The sequence below is a fragment of the Trachurus trachurus genome (assembly GCF_905171665.1).
Source record: "Trachurus trachurus genome assembly, chromosome: 1".
NCBI classification, from domain to species: Eukaryota; Metazoa; Chordata; class Actinopteri; order Carangiformes; family Carangidae; genus Trachurus; species Trachurus trachurus.
This window is the reverse complement of record NC_139891.1, coordinates 21,751,204-21,779,035: the sequence shown is the minus strand read 5'-3', so window position 1 is coordinate 21,779,035 and position 27,832 is coordinate 21,751,204. Positions and strand designations below refer to the sequence as shown.

Genomic DNA, 27,832 nt, shown 5'->3' with positions numbered 1-27,832 from the left:
TGCCAAGTGGAGCAGGTCTCAGTGGAGTGACCATACTTGAGAAATAGCTACTTCTAATTACAGCAGGTACATGTATGTTTTCCCTTTTGTCCCAGAGAGAGCTCAAGTCAGGCTACTAGCACAGCTGGGTTTTCTGAAACTGGGCTATGACACACTTCAGCATGATGGATCTCCCCTACATGTTCAGGGGGAAGACATCGACCTGAGACACATAAATAATGAGAGTCATCAAGAGTGATTATTATAGTAGAGACTCCTTTGAAAAGCAAAATGATGCACGTGCGTGAACAGGAGTTAAAGAGAGGGTTAGAGGACTTGTTTTTGTGTGGGAGTGCCAAATTCAAACATCCCATAAACAACCACAGTTAAGGACCGATTTGCTCTAAATTGATAGTAATTATCTGTTTGAGAAGTCAAGAGCTCTATAGATGAGGGTGGGAGTTTTTTTTCTTTCTTTTTTTTCTTTTTTTTTTCTTAAATAGGACTAGCAACGGTTTCGACTTCCAGTTGGAGCTGGATTTCAGTTTGTTTTAGCCCAATTAGGCGCCGCATTTGAAAGCTGATAAAATATTTATTCTGTTGTCGCAGGTTGCTGTGCAGAATTAATCACATTTACTGAGCCTGGTCTTTAAGCTTCACAAACACAAATAGGAACAACTGCAGTTGCAGACTTGGCAGAGATGTAGGCATAAAAAAATGTGTGATGAATTAAGAAGTAAAAAAGGTGACATGGCCAAGTTAGCCTGCATAAAACCTAAAATGGCTGCCAACAATTTTTACTTTTATTATTAACACTTTCCAAAGATTAGACTCTCTTTTCCAAAGATGACTGCTGAGCCTTTAATAAAAGCATAACTCTTTCAAGAAAATGTTTTTGAAAGCAAACCAGAAGCATCTTTGAGCAGCACATTAATACAGTAAATAAGAACAAAGACAATTGAGATGTGAATGTTCTCATTCAAAAGACTCTTAAACCCTGACATTAGCTTTGTCCATCGTTGTCAGTCTAAAACTACCTTTTGGCTTTCAAATAATTGGAGAGGGGACAGTGACATACACTGCTTGACTGAAGTGCAGAGCACTAAAAGGGTTCTGATTAAAAGCTCCACTTCACAAAATGAAAAGCCATCTTAGCTGCTCAGAGAAAAATAATTGCACGCTGGCATTTTCTGTTTCCAGAAGAAGATGAAGGAATGACATGTCTTTCACTGTACTGTGTGCTTGTACTTCTCTGAAATATAGAAATGTCTCGTCTGAAGACTAAAAATACAATGTTCAGACACTTCGCAGTAAAGTTGTGATCGTAGCAGAGTAGGAAGTGATACATTGTCTGTGGGGTGTTAATCATAGGCGTTTACTCCTCAGTTTAAACCCATCATCAGAAGCATAATGGATTAATTCGTATTATCATTATTATTAATGCTTTAACTTTGAAACCAAAAAGTCAGGTTTCACCTCTCTGTCAAAAACTGCTCAGGGTTGAGTATGCACACTCATGGAGTTCACAGAATCTGACATGAAAGCCAAATGGGTTCAAAATCCATGCTATCGTCTTAGATATCTTATAGTATAGGGAGCAGGATTATTCCTCTGGTGAGAGGCTGCTACAAAATTTTAATGCAGTGAAACAAATTTAAAATTGGAATAGGGAAAAAAAGTAGTTCAGTAAGTTGGCAGTGGTACGACACCAGCCTGATTATTTGTATTTTCATGTACAAAAAAAGATTTTGCCTCCTACATATAAGAGTTTGCCATAATTACTACACTTTCCTACTTTTGTAATTGTTCCCTTAGCATGTAATCAATCAAAAATTGGAATTAGCAAAGTAGATTATAATTACAGTGTTAACATGCAATAGCTAGACAAAAGAAATAACTCCTACAAAAAGGAATTTCAAAACATCTCCATGTCCAAACATTTCCTTTTAGTAATTTCCACAGTCAGAGATTTTTAAAACTAATTTTGCATTGCACTGACTTAAGCATCACTTACTTACAAATTCTTCAATAATTAAGTCAAATGAAATAGTTACCAGACATTGTCTGCAGCAACTGTGAGTCATCAAACAAAGTACAACAGATGGAAACAGTGTCACTTGCTCTGCTCACCCCAATGTGAAAAGGTCCAGTGAAGTAATCCAGATTGGCCTGGATGAAGCCGATGTTTTTCAGACCGAGCTCTTCACCGCGAGACTGGGCCCGGACCAAGGACTCCTCTTTGTTCTCTATGAGGATGACCTTAAAAAACGACAGGAAAAACTCAAACATCTGCATGTGGGTGCTACTTTTTCAGGTGACCTAGATGAGCAATTTGCTGCATGTCATCCTACCCCCCCCGACATACATGTCTAAATATATATAGGGATCATTATAAAAGGCTAAAAATCTCCAAAAGTTACAGGACAGGACAGGACAAAAAGAATGGAAACATATAAGAAGAACATTTAAAAAACAAGATCTACAACGGAAAAAAAAGGCATTTTGTTACAGAATGCCTGTTAGATAATAAATACAGGATAATAACAGTGACAAACATTACAAAGAACACAAATACAATTCACCAGTAAAAAATAATAATTTTAAGGTTATAATTTGATCGTGTTTGATTGTTTATCTATTCATCTTTCAGTCTTCAAAGTTGAACTCACACATCATCACACAAATACTCACCTGACAATCTGGAAGCGTGTGAGCCAGAACAATCCCTACGTGGCCCTGAGAGACAGCACGAAAGAAAAAGAAGAACGATCTGATGAAAGACGTGCACAACAGGAAAACAGCACACATCAAAGAGGACATCAATAGTGTTATGATTAGTGTTGCCCTTTCCAACCAGGTATTGACCTGTTAGCCGTGTAGCGCTTCCACTTTCTGTGTGCATTTTCATGAGTGTAATTACCAGTCCGCCTGTGTCCACCGGCCAAAAAACAAAGTGCATTTAAAAGAGGAAAGGAAAATATGAGAAACAAGCTCCTTTCAGGTGGTTGCTAATGGAGCTGCAGTCCGATGCACCCCAAGGTCAGGTGCGGTGATAAATATACATGCATAGCTGGACTGATGGATAAGTGCACGTACCGTTCCGCTGCAGAAATCCACCACGGTGTCTCCTGGCTTGGCTAGGTCCGTAACCATGGCAACCAAGTTATTCAGTTGTTGCCTCTTCCTGACAGCACGGATATTTGACATTTTCCCTGCAAAGGACCACAAGTTCTCATATGAAATGGATGGAGCATGAAGCGGAAAAGCAACAGGTTTTATTATTATTTTTTTTTTTTACAGGTGGTTGCCCCAAAATACAATTATGGTAAAATGTACAGTATACAAACAAATATAAGTTTTGATATTTTAAAAAGCCTGTTTGGTGGCTTGGCTGATTCCCAGTCATTACAATACATCCAACTTTAGCAATGAAAAGATGTGAGGATCACACTGCACATTTTCATTACTCCAATGTCTTCCTTCTCTTTTCCTCCGCGACGGCTCAAATTTAGATTTACAACCAGACGTTTCAGGTAATGGTTATAGCACACAGATGAAAAGGCCTTGAGTCTCTCATCAACATATTTCCAGTCAATTGCCAACTAGGGATTGCAAACAATCTTTCATCAAAAGCAAGCCTCTGAGCCAAAATTGTGCGTCCTCCTTGTTTGCAGCACGACTTTCCCTTGTTGTGTGAGCAGTATGTACCCCATTAACTCAAAGCACATTTCAGTCTCCTGCATCTTCCTCTCCCGTCGTCTCGCATGCTACATCGGCAGTGAGCTGTTGACATGCTGTGACAAAACCATCTCTGGGTCCATAAATCCAGAGTGATGAGTGTTTCATTTACTCCAGAGTCAAACCCTCGTAGTCGCACAAACGGAACATCAGAAAAATATTATTCCTATACTCTCCTGCTCCTCACTGTTTTGTATACATCAAGTGGAGAAGAGGGATAGGAGAACAGACTCCCACAGAAATAAGAAATTTCATTCAGGTTCTGGTGCTGACTGTTATTGAGTGGATTCAAGTTGTAAAAAAGCACACATCCGAAAAAATGAGGGGTGAATTTAAATACAGAAACACAGCAGGCGGGTATTGCTGAGACTCTTAATTTGGGTGAGTACCGTAATTCAAATGGGTGCAGGCTCTTCTACATGACATGGTTTCTGTCTCACGTCCCCGGTTTAGTTCCTGTTTTATATTAATGTTCAGTGTCATGTCTTCCTGTGTGCTCCATCCTGTCATGTCCTCATGTGTCTCACCTGTGTCTCGTTTCCTCACATATTTAACCTCAGTGTTTTCCCATTGTCTTTGAAAGATCGTCTGTGTTTCTACCCTGCCTTGTTGCCTTCGTGTTCCTGAGTGTGTTCTGTGTGTTCTCCAATAAACCATGCCTTCCTGTTCCACCACATCTGTTTCACCAGTCTTGTCTGCATTTTTGGGTCGTTTTAAGGATCGGCAACCTGACAGTATAGAGGCCTTTTTTTTTTTCTTTTTTTTTATTATAATAATAATTAAGTACTTTTTGGGGCTTTTGTCATTAGGACAGTGATACAGACAATGGGGAGGCAGAGAGAGGTGGAATGACATGCAGCAAAGGGCCACCAGGGTAATCGAACTGGGGCCAACTGCATCGAGGGCTGTAACCTCTGCATATGGGGCAACTGCCCAACCGAGTGAGCTATACAGTGCCCCAGTATAGAGGCCTTTTTGATGGATCTGAAAACATTTAAATTCCTAATTGCAATGCAGTGGTTGATCTTTCTTGCTAAAATTAGCTTTCTGCAGCAGCTGGACACGACACCATGTGGGTGGTTACAGTAAAAATAAATCAGCAAAGTAAGGAACACACTGGATGCGTCAGTGGCAGCTGCATACCATCCTGGTTTTAATTTCAGCGCCCATGTTAGTGTGAACACACACAGTCTGAGAGATGTCGTATCTCATTTTGCAACTGATTCTCAGCTCATCAATTTTTTTCAATGTGACAAACTTGGACGGGAACAAGATTCTGTTGACAGTCAAACTGACATCTTACCAGCACATCCCACAAAACTTAACCTTATGTTATTGTTGTCTCTGTCCAGGCTGAGTCTGACAGAGAAGTGAAATAAAATCCAATATTCAAATACCACACAAACTATGAAGAGAGATGAAGCCGGCAGTTCCACCACAACCAGTGTAAACACACCGCTACGACTGTATGGCAGGTCAGCAACGTCAATCACCAAGCTCACACAATGCAGGAGTTAGGGTGTGGGAATGGACATTAAAACAATAACCTTAACTCATTGAGTGCCAACCACGTAATTTCTAGTTTTTCGTTCCCATGCGTTGAGTGCCAAAAGCGAGATTTCTCGTTTTTTGCTTTTTTTTTAGATTATGAAACTAGACACTTTAACACACCTTATGTGTAAATTTGGGGACTCTACGACGAGCAGAACTGAAATAGATGACGATCAAAAACTCATGACAGCTCATGATCTGGAAGTTTTTATCATAACTTGGCTTTTGCAAACGGAGTTCTGCATGTGGATGCAGCGCAGCCGCTCTGCTCTCACCCGCGAGGCTCCAGCAGCTCAGAGCCAACAGTCCCGCCCGGTCTTCATCTGGAGCAACACCGTGTCCCACCGTACCACAGAAGGACCGCGACCACCGGTGGGGCCGGTGTTCCCGACCTGCTGTGGCCGAGAGACCATCACATTCCGCGGCGAGAGGCTGTGACACGGCACGGTGCGTCTGTGTTATTGTTGTTTAGTGCCCCCCCCCGATGGTGGATTTGTGAATAGAAGAACAATTGTTGTATATTTATCTTACACGAGCCCTTCGATCCAGAAATGCGAGTGTCAGAAGAGCGACAGGCACAAACAGAGCACCTTTCATAAAAGACGCTCTATCTCCTTTTCTAGAAAAAAAGCAGGGATTTTGGTGAAACCCAGCCATGTTTAGCTTGACTTTTCTCAGGAACGGAGGCACGTAGAAACAAACGGTTTGTGGCCATTTGAAGCATAAAGTTTCACCTTTCAAATGAGCCACAGTATGTGTTGGTGGCAATAATATAGAATACACTGTGGCTCTACTAAAATCGTCAAAAATGGTCTAAATTGCCGGTACAACTTTGGAAAGGAGCGCGGCACTCAATGAGTTAAAGACACTAAAAGGGCTTTGGAGTCATATACAGAGTGAGTTCATCACTTAGGGCGCTTTCACACCTAATAAATTAATTTTTTAATTTTTTTTTTTGCTACATTGTTTCCATATAGTCCAGTAAAGTTCGCTTTCACACTGCTATTATGACAGCGGACTAAAGGATCTACCTACGTCATGTCGTCATTACCCGCAAGGGCTGCGCCTGCTTAGCTATAATAGATTGGCTTGTGGATGAGCGTGCGTCTGACATTAACGCATAGAAAGTGCTCTGAAAAAAATAAAATAAAAATATGTGTAAATATATATATTGCTGGAAAGCACGCTGTGGTTTGTAATCGCGGTGCAGAAGAGTGAGTTTGGAGCTGATGAAAGGAGAGAAAAAAGAGGGTCGTGCCGCAGCGAAAATGCTCTCATTGATGAGAGCAGCAGCGATCAGCTGTTTTGTGTAGTGGAGGACACACACACGTGCGCACACGCGCGATCCTCCTGTCAGATGCGGCTGCATCTCTCCAGGTCACTTGTGTGTGTGTGAGTGTGAGAGAAATAAAAGCTCTGACATGCTGGGGCAGACAAGTGTTCAGACGTTGTTTGGTGTCACACGCTGATAAATATCCATCAATGTATAAAATGTATAAAAAAAAATAGGCCATATAAAAAAATGCATGCATTTGGAGATTTATATTAAACACTCTACTGTTTAATTCTGTGTTAAGTGTAGCCTACACTGACACACCCATCCCTCTGACCAAATCTGGATATAATATGATCTCCTCTCCCCAAGTGTTGCCGCGGCTCCTCTTTCCTTTTTTTCTGTTTATTTACTTTTTCGGCACGAGCGAATCTGACGTGACTTCCTGTAGGCTATTTGGTCTGATAGTTCGAACCTTCCAAAAAAATGCTTTCACACTACGCAGCAGCGGACCTTGGTCCAGGATAGTCCGGACCGAGACCACCTCCTGAGGCTGGACCAAAGACTCGGTCTTTAGTCCGGACCGTGGTCCGGGGGAGCTTTCACACCTGTCAATTTGATCCCAACTATCTGGAAAGTCCGAAAGTCCGGACCAAATGAGGTAGGTGTGAAAGCCCCCTAAGTGGCCACCAAAACCACAACTGGACCACAATTAGCAGGCAGAGTATTTTGATCCGAATGTGAATGCTGATGCTGTAATCTTTTCCATTGTCAACAAAGACTGATGTTAGCAGACCAGTGGAAAAAGGACATGGGTAACACCTTGAACTTACAGCCTGGTGCCCAAATTCCAACTGTAGACATCGATTTGTTGTTGTTGCAGTAATGAGTTAGGATGTTTAAATCCTGTTTTATGTTTTAGAAGCAAGAACATTTGGCTGCACACAAAGGTGTTAAAAAAAAGTTGCACACATGTATCAGTTGTAAAGATCTGCTGAATGCAGAGATGCAAGGGACTGAGGTCAGTTGCAAGTAGTAACAAAACAACACTGAAGTGAAAAGATGTGTTTTCCTTGTATAAAAAAGTGTATGAATTGATTCTACAGTCCGTGCATGTGTTTGATGAAAGTTCACCACACTGCTTAAGGTCAAACCCATAAGCTACATGGAGTTGAGTGGGTGGCTGCAGAAGAGTTATCCACATGCCGGTCAATGTCTCCCTTTGTTTTCAATATCTTTATTTTTCTATTTTTTTTATATATAAACAAGTGTTCAGGGAAAAGAGTGAGTCTGAGAAGGGGTCTCCAAAGTTCACACCCTGGGTCACCGTAATTGCATTCATTCACTTTCAGAGGAACATCATAGAGTCTGTGTCAAACAGCATGGAGGTCAGAAAGCCACGAGATGTAAAAAGAAAAACAAGAGTGTAAAAATGCTGCAGAGAATACTGAACATTCATATAAAGACATTAGGACACAAATAACACAAAACTTGTTTTATTTTGTTTTTCTATTTAAAATAGTTACAGTAACTGTGAGGCAGAATGGATCTTCACGCAGTATAATCCACCGTGAATTTTAATCCCAGACACCTGAGACATAAAAAGTTTAATTTACTGTTGCCTTATTGCAGGAAGTTCTTTGGTATCGTTAGATAAAAATCAATACCTTAATTAAAGTAACTTAAAGTTATTGGTTTAATATCTCTTAACAACTAACAACATCAGTCCCAAAAGAGTATTTCCCTATCAACCTTGTTCAAGATTTCATCTGTGCCTCTCTTTCTGCCTTAATGCAGCTGGAAACGTGCAGCTGTTAAATATTTAATACTTAATGATGATCTTCCCTGGCTGCCACTTGTGCTTTTACTGAAATGATGTTTGCTATCAGTTTCAGTACAAATAAAAGCCATACAGACAAATACACTAGAGGAATTGTGGGATATATCACTTTTTTTCCAATCACTTAAAGATGGATCAAACTGATAGCAGTACATGTGAACTTGCTTCATTGAACTCTCAGTTTGATCTGCTGTATGAGATGTATTTAGTTCTAGAGCAGATGTATCCCTTGACCCTACCCATTGCCTAACCGGCAGTGCAGCCTGGTAATGAGCCCACAAGGTAACAGAGTAACATCGTTTCTTTCCTCAGTGGGTCGAACAGATACGACTCGGAGGCAAGTGTATCCCCCAGGGTCATCGTGAGACATCATCATTTGTCTTTCAGAACGATATCTGCACTGAATTGCAATCCTCTTGCCTGGTGGAATCCTGATACTGGATTCAATGCAAACATTTTGTCATCAGTTACACCTACAATTCCCATACATATTGATCGAGCTATAGTGTGACTTGAAAGCCAACTTTAATTAGCGGCCTGAAACAGGACACAAACCCCAGTCTCCAAAGAATTACAAATAACCTGTCAGAGGTTTTTTCCAGTGGGAAAACGTGAGGAACTCCAAGCACACTGAAGGATAAAATCTCTCAGGTGGCATCTTGGACTGTTTGGGATTCCCTGGAAGAGATGGAGAAAATGCCTGCGAAAAGGCAGGTGAAATAGGAAGTCGTGTGGTTGTGGTATTTGTTGTCTGTATTTGTTTTTGTTGATGTGTATTTATTACTGCCTGGCAGAGAATCAAATTTCCCCCCATAATAAAGAGAGAGGAAGGGAGGGATGGATGGATGGCCCAGGTCGCACAGTGTGTACAGATGTTACTGGTTCAAATTTGCGGACTTCACGCGTGGTCCACGCGAGACGGCACAAGACTCATGCATTTTTTTTCTTTGGCGAGACAAGAGGTTTTAATGAAAAGCCTCAATGTGCCAAAACAACCGCCAGGTGGCATCTGTGAGAACGGAGGACGACAGGCGGATGACTCAGTGATCTGTGCAGTAATCCACAGCTTAAACTCTAGGCTATTAAACTAGAACTAACTACTGTATACACTGCCTAAATCACAGAAACTATTGTAATATGATAAAGCCTGTCTTGCTTTATGACTTGATGATTATGTATCACATATCGCCGCGATTAGGAGTGGCGCTGTTCATGATACAGAATACAAGAGGATGAAAGGAGAACTAGCTGCAGACAGTAAATAATATAGTAGCCTAGTTATTCAATGACAAAATGTAACGACGGCAGCTACAGTAGACTATAGCCCACGTCTCACTCTCTTTTTTCGGTCATCTGTCTCGTCATCTCCAAAATGTGTTTTTAAAATGAGCCAACTACAGTACTGTGCAGTAGTGCCGCAGATTTCTCACTCCGCACCTTGTTTGAGAGTGCAGCTGGATGATTTCTTGTGAATGAACGGGTCTGTGTCACTTTGGGGCTGGGCGATAAAACATAGGATAAATAACTTTCCCTCGATAGAAGACGCGGCCGATACAAAGTGACACCGTCAGCCATGCAGCCGGCCTGGACTTTTTATTTTTAATTATGAAGGATCATCTGCGCAAGGCAAAGATGATAGCATCAACAAAACACGGCGTAACACACGCGGCTGTATGGGACAGGCTTTTATTTAATTCAGAACAAACCGCTTAGCAAAAATGGAAAATATAGTCTATAATAATTAATTGATCTGTTGTTTGGCCACTGTTTGAAAATAACCCGAATTATGAGCAAATAATCTGATCCAGAACAGCAGTCATAATCAGACTTCTTCTAAATAAACCTAAACATTAAATAACTGGGTCAGGTCGGACCATGGGGTTATTTTTTCTCTTCTTCTTCACAGGAGAAGAGGAGGTGCGCTGCGCTCACGGACGCGTTGATGTTTTGTGATTTATCTGCTGCCTTGACTCTGCCCTTTATACATGTGCGTTCAGATTAACAATAAGACAAGCCATGGTTGAGTTTATTGAGTTTTAGCTGCTCAATCTCATTGTTTCAAAGAAAAGGGATTGATTTTTATAACGAAATGAAACGAAAACAATATTATATTGATACATTGTTGTAAAAAAAATCCAAAAGAAACGAAAATGAACTAAAGAAAATAACTTTCACACACACACACATTAAAACAGTGCGATTGGTTGAAAGCTGATAATTAGCCATGTGCTTATAAGCTGATTGGCCGAAACCAAGAACAAAGCCGCGTGAATGGCCAATCGCCATGTGTTAACATTTCCATATTCCGCACATTCTGTGACAAACTGTAAACTGTTTTCTTGTCTGTAACAACATCTATTGCACGTCTGTCCGTCCTGGGTGAGGGATCCCTCCTCTGTTGCTCACCCTGAGGTTTCTCCTGTTTTTCCCTGTTAAAAGGGTTTCCATGGAGTTTTTCCTCAGTCGATGTGAGGGTCTAAGGACAGAGGATGTTGCTACGATGCCATGTGAAGCCCTTTGAGACAAACTGTTTGTAAAAACGGGCTATACAAATAAAATTGCCTTGCCTTAACGGCCGACATGTAAATCAGCTGTTTCGATGGGCGTTATATGAATAGAGATGTTAATGTGGTACTTTGCACATAGCCTCCTCTTCTCCTGTGAAGAAGAAGAGAAAAAATAACCCCATGGTCCGACCTGACCCAGTTATTTAATGTTTAGGTTTATTTAGAAGAAGTCTGATTATGACTGCTGTTCTGGATCAGATTATTTGCTCATAATTCGGGTTATTTTCAAACAGTGGCCAAACAACAGATCAATTAATTATTATAGACTATATTTTCCATTTTTGCTAAGCGGTTTGTTCTGAATTAAATAAAAGCCTGTCCCATACAGCCGCGTGTGTTACGCCGTGTTTTGTTGATGCTATCATCTTTGCCTTGCGCAGAGGATCCTTCATAATTAAAAATAAAAAGTCCAGGCCGGCTGCATGGCTGACGGTGTCACTTTGTATCGGCCGCGTCTTCTATCGAGGGAAAGTTATTTATCCTATGTTTTATCGCCCAGCCCCAAAGTGACACAGACCCAAGAAATCATCCAGCTGCACTCTCAAACAAGGTGCGGAGTGAGAAATCTGCGGCACTACTGCACAGTACTGTAGTTGGCTCATTTTAAAAACACATTTTGGAGATGACGAGACAGATGACCGAAAAAAGAGAGTGAGACGTGGGCTATAGTCTACTGTAGCTGCCGTCGTTACATTTTGTCATTGAAAAACTAGGCTACTATATTATTTACTGTCTGCAGCTAGTTCTCCTTTCATCCTCTTGTATTCTGTATCATGAACAGCGCCACTCCTAATCGCGGCTATCAGGCTGTCAGCATTGTCCCCAAAACGTCTGAGCAGTATTTAGTACGGTGCTGCCACCTAGAGGAAAACAGTTGTGGTGAAAAGTCACGCGATCACGCGATCCTGCAGTGCAGGACAAACCCCGCAAATTTGAACCAGTAACATCTGTATGTGAACCTTGTTTTTAACCATGCATAAGTCGGCACTGTCATCTTTGAAAAATGAGATACATTTGATGCTGCAGTAAAATAACACTTATTACTGTCCAAGTATCAGACAGCAGATAAATGGCAGCACTTTATTCAGTAAATAAAAACATTGTATAACAATGAGATGCCGGGGGTTGCCAGCTAAACAGTATAAGCTATGATATGACATCTACCATTAGCCTCAATGCCAATGATTACAACCGCTGTATCAGTGTGAAGTGCGGGTAAAATACAACACCACAGTTATGACATATACAAACCTAAAATATTTTATCCCGGCTCCAACTCACAAGGGAAAAGCAATCGCAGACCATGTAATTCACAGACAGCTCAGGAGTGAGGCCAATCTGCACAGTCACTTTTTTTTCCCTTCTCATGCATCCCAACTAGATCTGCTGTCCTCCAGCCACTTTATAAACAGCCACAGCAATCACAAGTATGACAGAAATGTGACTGCGACTGTCATCGAGCCAGGCCCAAACCATCCACTACGAGGATGAGTTGCTGACAGGTGGACATTAGCTGAACTGTCCCTGTCTGTCATTATTCACATCACGTTGTAGGTACAAGGCTGAGGATGAGCTCCATCATGGTAGCAATTAGGCAGGCATTGTTTTATCATTCTAATTTTTTCTCTGATAAAAGTGTTTGTGCAGCAAAAAACGCTGGAGAAAATGTCATCAGAAATAGTTTGGTTACAAACTCTATCCACTACTCAAGCACTTGTTGACGTATTGAACAAATCAGTTTATGTTTACAGAACTGTGTCAAAAATTGCGTCATTATGCCACAAACCTTGGTCAAGATCATCTTCAGTTATCAAGTCAAGCTATATTTCTGAGACCATCTCACAAAGATAAATAAAGGTTGTGAAAACTTTTATTAAAAGACTCCCCCTCCAACTAAAAATCGCCAACATAGAAAATACTCATCTCCTTGAACCAATGAGAAGAACACATGCAGTTCTTACAACAAGTAAACAAACAACAACAGCAAACAACCATCTTAGTATTAGACCTTAAAGCAATTCTTATGTTTCTGGCATTTTTACACTTTTCTTTTGTAGCTAATCTTAAAATGCTCCTAATAAGCGTATGGCACACTAAAATGTAAAAGAAATCCACCAGGTGCTTAAACTCATCAATATTCAATTCTCATATATTTCTGATGAATGGTAAATGGTAAATGGTAAATGGCCTGTATTTATATAGCGCTTTACTATACCTGTAACGATACCCAAAGCGCTTTACAGTACATCACATTCACCCATTCACACACACATTCACACACTGACGGCGGAAGCTGCCATGCAAGGCGCGAACCACGACCCATCAGGAGCAAGGTGGGTAAGGTGTCTTGCCCAAGGACACTACAGCAGCAACCGGGACAGAGCGGGATTCGAACCGCCAACCCTCTGATCATTGGACGACCCGCTCTACCACCTGAGCCACTGCCGCCCCGAAAGTCTGACCAATTATGTAATTCGGTCCAAATAATATGAGTGGACGAGCGACCTGAGCATGCTTACGTAACAGCTTGTGCACTCCTCTCTACCCCCGGGAAGAACGCTTTAAAAAAAAAAAAAACTTTATTGACACCAACGACTCAGAGCAGAAGCAGGACACAGAGAGCAGAGGAGACCCCAGAGCACAAGTCAATACACATTAGAAAGAAGGCTTTAGGAAATAAACTGGCTTCTTCAGACCAACAAATGCGGCCACAGGGAGTACTCAACTGCGCATGTGCACAGAGTTACGACACCACCTTCATTGTACAGCTGAGTCCGTGATCTAGCAGCCTGAGTATGTTCACTTGTTCAGTACCTACACCGGTCTGAGACGTATCGGCTGTTCAAGGGTGTAACCACGGGATAAGGACCCGAACTGGGACAAGGACCGAATCATCAGACCCAGAACCAGGACTGTGAACATAATTGGATAATAAAGTCGGCGTGGTCTGTCGTAAAGCTACTGCGCTGGTGAAACAACATGATGGGCCCATAATTTACGCGTTCAGCCGTGGAAACGCAGGTCATTGGCTGTTCGTGAACGGGGGCGAAAAGGCGCCATCTTTGCCATTGCGGATTTCTACATTCAAAATGGTCTGTCTCGTTTCACTTGCTTTCCTCTTCTGTTTACCGTTGCCATACCAATGCATGCAGTAGGGAGGGAGGGGGTGCGGGGAGGTGAGGCAGGAGGAAGAGGTGGGTGGGGGAGCTGTTGATTTTCAAATTCTTGTGCTGTGCTGTGTATAATGCCAACAGCTTTAAAGGTGTACAGAAAATAAAATTGAATTTAAGCCCACTCTGGGTCATAAAATTAGTGTAATAACTCATCTATCAGACGATGTAGGCCAAACTTTGTGCAAAATTCTATTTTTGAGTAAATCCGGGATGAAAGTGTGTTTGTTTTTTTTCGCATTGGATAATGCAGGCGCACGGATTATACGTCAGCCTGTACACGATTCACCAGCCACTGATATTGGATCCATCATCCGCACACACACACGGAGCTCGGGCTCGCCCCAAGCTTTGAATATCCCGCCCACTCGATAACGACCAATCAAATTTGTTTTCCTTACTCGGGTAAACTCGTGTTGCAGCTCGTGACAGCTCGGTGCGACAAACAGGACACCTTTAAAAATCCAAACTTCAACACAAATTCCCCCAGTTTTCTACAATCGAGTGTAATGTACTTGAAATCTGAAACAAGAGAGTGGGAACAGGTGGGATTATTTGGCAACTATGGTATTGTTTGAAGGGAAATAAAACGGTTAACTTTTTTTCTAAAGAATTATAATATTCTTTTTTTTTTATTATTTGTATTGGAGAAGACATTTTATTACCATCTTGAATCCTGCTGCAGCTACAATTCGAGTCTTCCTTTGCAGTTGAAAATATAATTACTTCCTTGTTCCATCTTTGGTTTCCTTGACCTCAGTATATTCTGCTGACATAATCTGTTGGTTGGTCCCTGATGGGGCTCAGGTGTTTTCTTCAGAAAGACCTGTTTTTTTTTTTTGGTTGTACTCCTTCCATTGGCTGATGTGAATCAAAGTAGAATATACTGTTGGTGTTGGTGTGTATGAACAGGTGCACAGACACCATCCCACCTGGACAAATGCTGGCACAAAGCCAGAAATGACAGAATCGGTAAGAGTTCAGGTATCAGGGAAACAAGTTTTCTGTTTTTCCAGCTGGTTGTTCTCTCAGTGCTGGTGGAGAAGAAAACATGCTGTGGCTGCGACATCGGGGGAGACTGAGGATCCATTAGCCCATGTGACCTCTACTGTTAAAAGGTCCCTGCCGCCGCTGCTGCTGCTGCTGGCCGCTCTCTCTACCTTTTCCTCTGATGCTGCAGAAGTGCCCATGCAGCCTTATCAAGCAGGTCCATCACAGAGATTAGAATGTAAACACAGTGCTGTGGCACAGGGGGCCTCTGTTTGGGCTCTGCAGGACCCGACACCTTCCATATCTCTAAAGACACGCTGGTTTGAACAGCAGAAATGAGGAGAGCCAGTTGAAGATCTAGGATTAGATTAAGCTTTTACATTTATGACTTCGGTATTTTGACTTTAAGCTCTTGTTTTGCAAAACTAACTCTAGTTTTTATTGCCATACTACTCGGAAACAATTGGCTTTCCTGAAAATCTCATTTGAGATTTGAGAGCTAAATTATATTTAAGGACAACTTGAAAAGACAATGTACCATCTCTTGTGTGCGAGCCTGTTACTGTTAAAAGTGTACTTTAAATGAGGATAACTTCTGAGTTTAACAACTGGCAAAAAAGTTTTAATTTGTCCACTTCATGTGTGCACACAAAAGTGATGCAGGCCCCATAAGTGTCCATTCACTAACAGAGTCATCTGCTTGGCTCATGTTACCCGTTTTGCTGCTGCAGAGGAAACAGAGTCCTTACAGAAGGTTAACGTCTCCAAAGGTATTTACCACAGAAGTCAGCAACCAAGAATTATGGTGCACCAGGATGTCACTTAAGTGCATGGCAAGTGTAAAGTGACTTCTTAAAAACACTTACATTACAGAGAGACTCTTAACGTGGCTCTAAAACTGACTGCTTCCAAGAATGTGGGCGCATATAACTGAAAAGCACAATAAGCCATCTCAATTTTTACTGCATATAATTACCTCATATTATATCTTAATGTCACAATATATTCAAAAGATATTACTTTCTAAAAACATTTTTAAAAAACATTAGATAAATAAATAGGCAATAAATATAGTTTACAACATCAATAAGACAGAGGTTGATCCTTTGATATGGTGATTCTCACATAAAGTCAGACAGTCCTCCAGGAAAAGTCAGATTTAATGATTGTTTTATGAGCCAGTTTTTCTTTCTACACCTGACTGCCACTTCAAGGAAAACAAATAAGCAAAAGCAGCAGGTGAATAAATCAAGGAGAAAACACTGAAAAGAGTCACTAGTGGGAAGGCGGAAATGTGCACATTGCATCTGCAGATTAAACCCTTGCATTGAATTCTATACATCTTTGTGTAGGAGTCGATATGAATGGAATCATGCAGCATGTGCACAATAAGGCCTTTGGATATAATTGTTCATGTAAGCACGGCGCAGCACGGTATGTGGAAGTATTGTGTGAAGTGACAGGAAGGTGTGGTGGATCATTATCTTCTGAGTCTGACTTTCAGCAGCTCCTCCGATTTGCATCACGTCTGAATACCTGGATCCTGCTCAAGTACTCATAAATGTACCAGCGCATCAGTTCAGACAGGATCAGCTTGGCTGTCGTAGTCCTTCTGAGGAACAATAAGTGTGTGTTTTCTTATCTTGGCAGCTGCTCAGAACAATGCAGCGTGTGTAATAAAAACAAGAGAGAGGATGTGTGGGAGACCCTGGAAAGATTAAAAACTGAAGCACACTGAAAATACTGGAGTAACTCGGGGAACAAACCTAACCTGCGTGGCTGTAAGTGCTGAATGATACCAGCAAAACAACATACTGACTGAGCTACGACTGGCACAGGTATATGAACGTGCCATCAAGTGAAAAGCTGGCAGGCAATGACTCCTGCTTAACTGCCTAGTGTAAAAGAGCATGCTGTATTTCCTTTATGTGACTGGAGGAGTGTTAAGTGCTGTGAATTGCACACATGGGCTCTGCAGTATAGGAAACTGACCAGGGCCGGGTGTTTCGCCCCGCCTAATAAACAAACTGCGCAAAGCTCAGCAAAAAATGTTTAAATGGATTACAACAATTCTGACAAATGTGTACCCAAGGAAAGCTCCTGGCTGAACAACATGGCCCATACTCAGGAACTGGCTAAGAAGAAAAAAGCAAAACATCAGAAAAAGTCTTTCCTCAACAGTGTGGCAGCGTCACCTTTCAAACTCGTCATGATTATCAGATTATACTGTTTACGATAAGTGAAGTCAAAGTGTAGGGAAGGAGTGAAGTCCAAGGGGTCATGCCATTATAATTGCTGGAAATATTCTAAATGTTTTGTTCATGTAAATCGTTTGTCACTCAGCAAGTTAGAACTCCAATTACACACAGATAATTACACATTTGCAATAACCTGTGAGAATATGCAGGGCCTCTGTCCTTTTAAGCAGAACATGCATTCTTTACATATCTTTAAAACAACCCAACAATCCTCCCTTGGAATACAATGTCTTTAACCACGAGTCTGTTTTCAAAAGTTTTCTACCGCATCAGAGTAGTCTGTTGGTGTGTGCACGTGTAGCTGCTGATCATGGAGATGTAAAAGCATCTCTGTGAAAGTGGAAGGGAAAGCAGACAGCCGTTGCATAAGAGGAGCCATGTTTTGGAGTGTGAGCCAACAGATTAAAAACTGTTTTAAATCAAATGCGGTTATCTCGTTGGTACTGGATTTGCTCTGCGTGGCTTTAATTTCTACAGAGGGAACCAAAAATGATTTATCACAATTCCACAGAGTTAAAGGCGCCTTCAACATATTCTTTATGTGACAAGATTCTGGCAGTAACACACGATTTCGTGTATGGCCACAATACTGATCTGGCAGGGTTATACTTTTACCTTGGCATGGACTCCAGCAGGGAGTCTTTTCCATAATTTACAGGTTGGAACTTTTAACCACATGTACTGGAGCACAAAAGCCAACATTTGGCCATATGTTCTTTATTATGGAAATCTATACGAAGCAGAGGCTGAGGAGATGACCTTTGGTACCTCTAACGCAACGTGCGAAAAGTGTAGAGAGAAACCCAAATTCCAAATGCTTATCCCGTTGTGAAAATATTCTGTGGAACAATTGTGAAAAGCTGCAACTCCGCACAACACAACTGTAATTGTGCTGAGGCATTAGGAGAAGTTTGAGGCCACACAACGATAGACTGAGCAGCAACTAAATATAATCCTGTTGAGTCGGCTTCAAGTAGGAAAAAAAGAGAAAGAAACATTCACAACACTGAAAGCTTCAATTATTCTCAGGTTTTTAGAAAGACAAAAAAAAAACGTTCCCTTTTACGGCAGCAGTGACAAAAAAAAATTCTCAATGTATTTGCACAAGATTGCGATGACAAGAAAAATCAAAGGTAATGAAGACAAACACAAAAGGGAAAACCTTCTCACAGTGCATCCTTCAGCAGCTTTGGAATTTCTGTCAAAACATGACCAGACGTAGCTGGAGGCGAGAAGGCTGCATAATTATGGACCTGCCATGGTCCCTGTTACAGGTCACAGCACAGCCTACCTAATTTGTCTTCACCGTTTTGTTTCAAAACGGCCACAGAAGGAAAATGAGACATGAACATTGCTGTTCCATACACATCCAATTACCAACTTTTCTCTTACAGTACATGATGACAGGCCACCACATCCTTCATGCTGAAGATCTGGATTTAGGGTAGTGAGACACACAGCCTCTTCAACTCAAAGGCTAACTTATTTTTTCTTAATATTATACCTGTGTGACTTCAATTTATTTATTTGACTGAAATTTGTGATGGTGACTCATTGATGAATAAAGTCGTTATTAGTTGCTACCCTAAACTAGACTAGAAAACTAGCCTGAAAAATTTTATTTTAATAGTCATTAAACCACTGCAACATATGGCTTAAAGGGGAACTATACAAGTCGGTCACTTTTTCGCCATTTTGGTTCGAATCCTGCATCGGGCAGCCCTTTCCTACATGTCATTCCCCCTCTCTCTGCCTCCCCATTTCTTGTCTCTCTCAACTGTACTATCAAATAAAGGCATGAAAAGCCCCCAAAAAAAGAAAAACTAATGCAAAAGCACTGCAGATTCATCATCAGTGTGCACTTGAATGCTCTGAACAGAATCCGTCCATGTGAAAACACCGAAGTGACTGCACATCGCTCACTGTAGTTACTGGGCAATACACACAATGTGTTGTCATGTCGCTTGTCGATATAATTTCCAAAAGGAAACTGATGCGCAAACTCATTTGTCTTTAGAAATCACTGTGGAAATGTTACACTGATGACAGGAAATAGCGTTTAGTTATGTCACTGATTCCTACCAATTGGTTGTAAGAACTGAGTACATATTGAGTATAACGTTTCCAATAACAAGGGTATAATGAATGAATCATTACTTGGTCTGAATGCAGCAGTTCTTTCAAAGGAAAATCAATAAGTGCACCAGAATCCATGGTAACACTGTAAAGAAATCCTGAAGCCTCATTACGTATTATGTTTCCAAATGAAAAGAATGAAATGAAAATGATTCCTATGAAATTGCTGAACTAACACAGTATGTCAGGTATACCAAGCCAATGAGTCTAATATTAGAGACCTTTGTATTTCAATTGATTTGTCCTGTCAACCCTGCACATGTTTATCATGGCAACAGAACTACCCTCCTCATCAAAGAGCTTTTTTATGAGGAATATTATTTTTTATTTTGGAAATACACATCAACTGAAACCACTTGTTGAAAATGATGACCGAACAGAGCCACGGGCAACACTGTTAAACAACACACGATATTTGCATTCTATTTCAACATTTAGAAATATATTCCATCTTCAAGATAATATTGTATATTTTGGACAACAATCACATTTTCATGCTGGCAGATATAGCAGACAGAGCAACCCCACTCCTTTTGGCTACCGTTCACTGCAGGCTAAGTGTTGACTCGCAGTCTGTCTCCAGAGTGCTGTTCACTGCACCGTTTGAAGTGGATGTGGCAAAACAACATCTACACTGCTCTGCTTCAAAACTTGGGGAGTTTGGAATCGATCCATCCTGTCAGTGAATTTGTATTTGCCACAGGCAGGGGAAAAAAATATTGTGGTTGTTCAGAGAGAATATAAATGACTGAAGTGCACTGATCCTGACCAACACATTCGCAGCTCAGCTCAGATAAGAAACAAATGACCCGAGGCTGCCCTAAAACTGACACAACAGTAAGCCATGTCCACAAGGAAAACACAAGATTTTTTGCTCAATTATGGATTTAAGATGGGTTTAAACTTTAATCAACCCTGTTGTGACAAAAGTGGAATTGTCCTAAATACCAACAAAGAACAAAACAAGATGCACACAAGCTTACATTTAACCAAAAATACTTAAGATTTTATCCTGATGCATCAATGAACAGAGGGATAAAGATGGGAAAAAAATAATGGATACTAAATGAACATAAATATTCATCATACTATATCTTCTACAAAACTTTTCTGTGCACCCTAAAATGCCAGATACAACTGCCAATCAATGACATTCACATAGGTCTGTTTATTGCACTAGGTGTCCACATATATCAATGTGTTCAAGTTGTTGCTGCAGTTCAACAGTGAAAACTTTAAGCTGCATGTGGATGGACTGACTATGTGACGTGATGATGCCACACAGACTCCATGGGAAGTAGAATTAGGGGAAACCAAATAAATGAAACATGACACGTTTTATAAAAGAGATACTAACCATTAAATGCTATCCTCTGTGTGATGTATTATGTTTCTGCAATTAAGTGAATAAATGCCGTTAAGCCAAAATGTTTACTCCACTAATCAAGTAGTCTGCAAAAGTGATGTAAAATATGTTATCCTCACTTGATGTAAGGAATTTATCATGTAAAAAATAAGCATACTGAAAACATTAGGAGATTCTAATTTGAATATGTTATTATGTTGAGCATTATATAGATGAACTGCTAATGAAAATAAACAGTTGTGTCCCTGAATATTGTTGAGTTTTATGGATTGAAGATTTGTTTGGTATAAGTAGTCGTGGAAGTAGAAAGAGTATCAAGTACTTAGAAAAAGTTTAATAATAAATATGAATGGAATAAATATTTTCAACAATATACCGAAATGCAGCCATTCTTCCTGTTGTGAAACCTTCAGCTTAGTAGTTTGTTTTTATTCAGTGCACACACTATTCCTATTCATCCTTTGCTCTCTGTACTCTGTTGGAGCTGTCAAAGTCAGGGACTAAGTGGCACAATGCTGGCATCTGTGGAGGGCCGTGTCGATGTCTATTGGCCTGCCACCTTTGTAAAATCTTCCAGTGTGGCTTTCAGCCCTAGCTTTGCAGTGCTAAGTCAAGGATAAATAAAGGCTGGCTGGACTCCAGCCAGATGGTGTCTCCGCACTTCCTGTTTTTTTTCTCATGAAATGTTGGGTTGCCAGAGTCGTGGCCCCTCTATTGTGAGAAATAAAGGGATTCTCTCTTCATCTCTGTGCATTAAGCTTACATTGCCACTGCAGGAATCGACTGCTGGTGGCTGAAAGGAAAGCTTTCAAAAAAAAAAAACTTCTTCTTGACAGATTGCAGATCATTATCGGTTCAATGTTTTCTGAAATAGGTATTTTATTTTGGGGATACAAAGAGTAAACTTTGTTTCAAATATTGGTGCAATCCAGTACTAGAAGGTCAGACTTTCTGCATTCACAGTTTTAAAGTTTATCCTCGCCACCTGACAATGGAATGGAGATACTTGAAAAACCAAATGGGTGTTCTGATCATCAACAGAAGAATGAGCTGCAGATACTCCTTCTTAACACTTGTCTTATCTGTGGACATGTTGTGATGCTGCACAACACCATGTAATGCTGTGTTATCAACTCCTATTGATAGTAATAACAATGTTCAGGCAGCTATAACAAGCTTCTGACTTGTACTTGAATGCAGTCGATTTGAGCATGTTGTCAGTCGGAGCTCCAACATCTGACTTTGGAGGTAAATGGGATGCAGCATGTATATATCTATTTCCCTCTTATATCTGCAAATGCCATGGTAATGCACAAATATGCTTATTTGGGAAAGTGGGTTAAGAATCAAGGGGATTGCAGAGTGGCCACAAACAATTCTTGTGCCCTTGGATAATTGGAGCAGGATTTGGATGAATCATTATTCTGACTCTCTGAGCCACCTGCCTGGCTATGAGCAAAACATTTCTCACAAGCTACCATTTCTCTTCAGTCGTCCGAGCCATATAAGCCCAAATAACTCAATTATATGACATGACAGTTTAACAATAAGACAAATTTGTGCCAGTAACTGCTGATGCAAATGACTTTCCGCGTTTTAAATTCACATGTGCACAAATGAACATGTAAAAGCCACTATAATCATTTGAATTTGAATGGAAGCCCCTGCAATTTGGTCTAATTGTCAATGCAGAAGCGGACAAAACACACACTAACTCACACCCACACACGGATGACAACTCACCCCTATGGCGGTGTAAGATGACACCGTGTGTGGGTGTGAAAAACATGAGGGAAAACTCGAGAAACAGCAAGGCGTACGACACAGACAGACAGAAACAGAGACACATGCCAAAGTCCATACACAACCGTCTTTTGAGCCAAATTAGATGTGGGCACTGGGGGAGGTCTCTCATACAATAGAAGCACATCTAACAGTACCACACTGAAACCAAATATGACACATCATCTATTTCAGTGGTCACCAGATACAGAACATAATAATAAGTTTTGAGCCTTCCTTTGAGCCTCTGCCAACATAATGAGAGACTCCAGCGAGATCACTTTGTTCAGGGAGGGGCAGAACAAATACAAAAGTGATGCACTTACTTTTCACAAGGACAGAATGCTCTACATGTGTTGTCAGGGGAGTGTGCAAATACATTTTAATATATCCCCTCCATGTAAAAGCAATGCTTATGGTCTGAGGTTGTGGAGGAAAAGTGGAAAAAGGTAAGAGGTTGGAGATGTGATGACAATGCAAGGCAGGTAAGGAGAAGGAGGGACAAAAGAGAGAGAGCGACAACGTAAGAAAACCAGACAGAAGGAGGGACACAAAGAAAACAAAATGGAAAAGTTTAAGAACAAACGTGAAACACATACGACTGCATTTAATTCAGACCTGTTCTGTGAAGTTCCATCTCCTGTAATTACCAAGTGTCTGTGAACTGGTATTACATAGCACGCCAAGCCATAAATTGTGCAAATGAAGCTGACAGATGTACTGAGCATCCTTCCAAACTAAGTATCATGTTGCTGTTTTCAGCTTGGAGTTGCTAATTTGGGTTAGCGAATTGGTTCAAGACACAGTGGAAAATATTATTCATCAAATCAGGGTGTACCTTTCATTTCATTTATTTTCACCCTCTGCATCTGCTCACCCCTATTTGCATCTTTCCACTAACTTTCGTTGAATTTATGCCACCATTTTCACTTCACACTGTATAATGCAACTCAACCCCAGCTTCTAGTAAATTTGGAGTTTGTGGCCGACTAAGTCCATCCAAGTTCACACATTAATAACTTTTACTAATGAGGACATGAAAATTTTGTTTTATTTTTCCGTTAAGCTTATCTTATTTAATCAGTGTCCGTCTCAGATGTCAGAATTTTGCTTCTAACAATAATACCAAAAACTTACCTTAAAAGATGATTGCTATGTTATTTTTATGGTTCTTCTCATTCTTCTAAAAAATATAGTTTGAAGAAGCATGAAGCTTCAGAAAAGCTGAGCAATATGATCAGGCCACGATTTTTTTTTTAAATAGTTGACAAAAATTAACCAATATAAAGGTCTCTTAAAAGCAATGCTCCGAATATGTCTGGATTACTGTTTATAAATGAAAGTGTGTAGTGGGATTTTGCATTGCACCTAAGCAAAATACCACCTACATGGTAACAGGGGTTGGTTGGGCTTGACGTGCCAGGGCAGCTTGTACTGTACACAACTCAAAAACTGTCTGGTCTCATGTGGTGTGAGTCTGTAATCCATTGCCTGGAAGACTAAAGGTTTAGAGGAGAGGACTAACAAACCAACTCCACCTTCCCAAAAGCCAGCAATGGCCTGAGGGTTGTGCACAGGGTCAGCGACCCGGTCACGTAAGAAAAAAGTATTGCTACGGAAATATTGAAAAGGCGACAAACACTGTTGTTTATACTGCTCCACTTGCCTTTAATTACCCAAATAGTTTTTATACCTCATTTATTTATCTATTTTATATCTATTTTTTAACATCCTGTTGGTTTAATCAATGTTTTGTCAAAACAAGATCTTTTTTTTCCTTGTACTTATTTGGAGTTATTGTCCTTTGATGCATAAGAAGCTCTGAATCATCAGTTATCAAGGTGATCCTTCATGAAAAAAATCATAGAAACAAAATAACTAACCATTATCTGTTGATGTTCTGTTCTACTTTTGAATATGTTCACCACTTTATTTTGTCTATTGAATACGTTTTTCCGACTGATGAACAAACATATTCCGACACAAAAGTGAACCTGCATTAGACTCAATAAGCTTGCTGGTGTTCCCAGCTGCTACTCAAAACTGAGGGTGCTAATTTCAGTCTACTCAGTACCATATCAAATAACCTCATGTATCACTTATGAACATATATAGATATTATGTATATAATCAGCTGCAGATGTTGGTTTTAATTGTGTGACTGACTTGAGTATATGTTAGTTAAAAACGTTATCAAAGAGTTTTCTTGACTGATCACTAATCAGTGGTGTTACTTACTGTTCTATCTAATGAAGGAACAAAAAACTGTCTTCTACCAAGTCAAAGCCTTAAAGACTTGCCATAATATCTCTATGATGGGAAAAGTGTTAAACTAAAGAATACGAACAATGTTTTTGAATGTCCTCCCTTTACCCCAAACTTACAAGCTTTTAATAGACAAAGTATGGTAAACTGTTCTCCAAAGGAGAGGCCAACTGAGAAAAGATTTGGTTTTACATTCCACTCAGGGCTGGAAACATTAATAGGTAATTAATTATGGGCCTAGTGAAACAGCATAAGAAACACTATGTAATCCAAAACCCACTATAAGCTGGCTGAGGGTTAGGCAAATTGTGTCTTCGCTTCGTATCCACACCACAGTCGCTCACCAGAGATTATTGAACAAAACAAAACTAAGGAGACAAATGAATATTCATGATATGACATTTGCAAGGAGCTCATCATTGAGGCAGCCAGTGGCTCTGCATTTAAATGGGCACAACTCAAACATCACTGCAAATAATGAAACTCTGTGGTAACCCTCCAGGGAGTCTAGATGTGTTTGAACTTGAATTGTAGAAATAAAGTGCCAATTATCCCTCTAATTGGGAGTAACAAAGCTGGTTGCCTGTTGTGCTTGGTCCCATGTTTACCGCATATCTTTAAATCTCCAATTTAAAGGCTCTAATGAGTTCAATTAATTGAGAATGAGAGGAGTGATTTGAGAGTCACAGCCTGCTGTGTGGAGCTTAAAACCCAAGAGAAAGAGGTGTTAGCGCATATTAGCTCATACAAACACGTATCCCGAACAGCACTGTAAAATGAAAAATAAATAAATAAATCACACCTGTGTTTTTGGATTAATTTATGCTCGCCAAAACTCTTGCTCTTGAGTTTTAAAAACATGCAATTTTCCTTTAATTACACAGGCACTGACAGCACTCAGTGCAAAACTCATATTAACATTTTACCCATGTGGTACTTAACCATGCCAGCTAGTTCGATCACCAGAAATATTTCAACAACTATTGTATGAATTGCTATGAAACTTTGTAAAGGAAAAGAAACAGTTGTTGTCTCTCGAGGCGATAAAGTCAACTCCTGCACAACATTTTATGGATCCCAGATGACAGAGCCTGATTTGTGCCATTGAGTCAAATTTATCAACAACTATTGGATAGATTGCCATGAAAGCTGAATTAAACATTTCTGTCCTTCTCAAGAACTACAACTGTTACTGTCACATCCACTTGACTACCCATCAAGCCCAATCATGAAATCAAAGTTGTTATCTGTTTGGTGCTTTAATGATGCTCAATTAATGTTATTCCCATCATCCACGGCTGTATTTTGCATTTGGTTTGCAAACAAATGGTAGAATACTATCATGCTAAGCTAGGATGGTGAACAAGTGAAATATTATCCCTGCTGCTAATCCTGAAAAGGCTAGCATAGTTGTTTAAGGCATGTTACTGTAGCAAACTCATATTAGGATTTGGACAAATCACCACAACTTCACAAAGCCATTAGCATTGCTGTAGACTTTTTTTTTTTTTTTGTACAAATATGCTGTCCCACCGTGTGATGGAAGTTCATTGTTTCGCTAAACTGTTTTTGAGGAACTGATTCCTTTCCAGCTGTAAGATTTCTGGATCGAAGACACAATGAGGTGGAATATTTCATTCAGTACACGCATTAGGAATGTGGCGGTTGAATTTTTGAAAGGTGACAAGTGGGCTATACATCCAGTGTTGGGAAACTGGATACAGACTTTGAGGATTGATATTTATTAGAATTTATTTACAAGTGATTGAGGGGAATGTCGACCTGCTGGTCCTCCAAACAGATTTCCCTCGACAGTTGTCTGGCAGAAGCCGTAGAATTGGCAAGCACCTTCTGACCAGCACCTGACAGGCAGACAGACTCACTGAAAAATCACCTTGCTCCAGGTCTCGACTCTATGCCCTTGTCACTCTTTTTTTTGAATGCACGGCTATCCCCTCAAAAACTAAGAATGCATTTGGAAGAAAGGGAGAGAGGATCAGCAGCAACATTATCTCTAACTAAACTGATGTGTTGATGTAGCAGGGCAGCGGTTAAACAGATCTGTGACGAAGCCTGCTGTGCTTCTCTCAGCAGTGCTCCACTCAGCCTGACAGCTGGACAGAGGGAAAAAAAACATGAACACAGACTCCAATTCAGGTGAAAGACTGAAATGTGGTGTCCAAGCTCTATAGGTGTTAAAGAGAAGGTGTAATTGTGTTCAACAAAACCCAAACCGAAACATTTCAATTTACTGAAACTTGACAACAAGCTGTATAAACAAAATGCTGAAATATTGCCATCATATTAGGCTGTTGGGGTGAATGTGTTGGCAAAGAGTTGCACATTCTTTAAACATCTTTACGACATCCACTCTCCTTTTACCCCTAATTTGGTCTCCACCAGCTCCGTAGGGAAATATCTGGCTCATGACCTGCTAAATGCTTAACTATGACCATCAGCTAACACACTCCACAGAAAAACCCACAGATCATATTACCACTTGATCCACTCTTGATACAAAAATATTGATTACAGCAGCATTCAGTCTGACTGAACTGTGATGTCAAGTTAATATAGGTGGGCAGTATCCTCATATCCACTGTGTGCAATCTGATCTCTGTCTGAAATAGTTAAGAACTACTGTGAGGGTATTTCTACAAGCACTTTACACAGATTACAAGCGAATAAAACTCCAGGCCCTATGTGAACTGTTCAAATTAACCGAGAGGGAAACAATTCTCAATAAGTGGGGAAATAAAATTACCACCATATTCCTTTATTTAAAGTTTTTTTTTTTTTTTTTTTTAAATGCACTGGCGTGAAGTGCAACTGAAAGAAATTGTATTGTGTCCTCAGGGCACTCAGTCAATATATCTAGTCCGCTCTAATATCTACTCTGAGAAAATTAAGGAAATGT

General features: G+C 40.4%; 1 protein-coding gene across 1 annotated transcript in view; it reads right to left on the bottom strand.

The window, feature by feature from the left end:
- Positions 1-27,832, bottom strand: part of gstcd (glutathione S-transferase, C-terminal domain containing) — a 52,908-nt gene that overhangs the window by 11,938 nt on the left and 13,138 nt on the right. The window contains exons 5-7 of the mRNA XM_083971673.1: positions 3,076-3,191; positions 2,671-2,715; positions 2,110-2,238 (exon numbers count right to left, since the gene is read on the bottom strand). Of these exons, the coding sequence (XP_083827799.1) occupies positions 2,110-2,238; positions 2,671-2,715; positions 3,076-3,191 (290 nt within the window). The remainder of the gene's footprint in view (positions 1-2,109; positions 2,239-2,670; positions 2,716-3,075; positions 3,192-27,832) is intronic.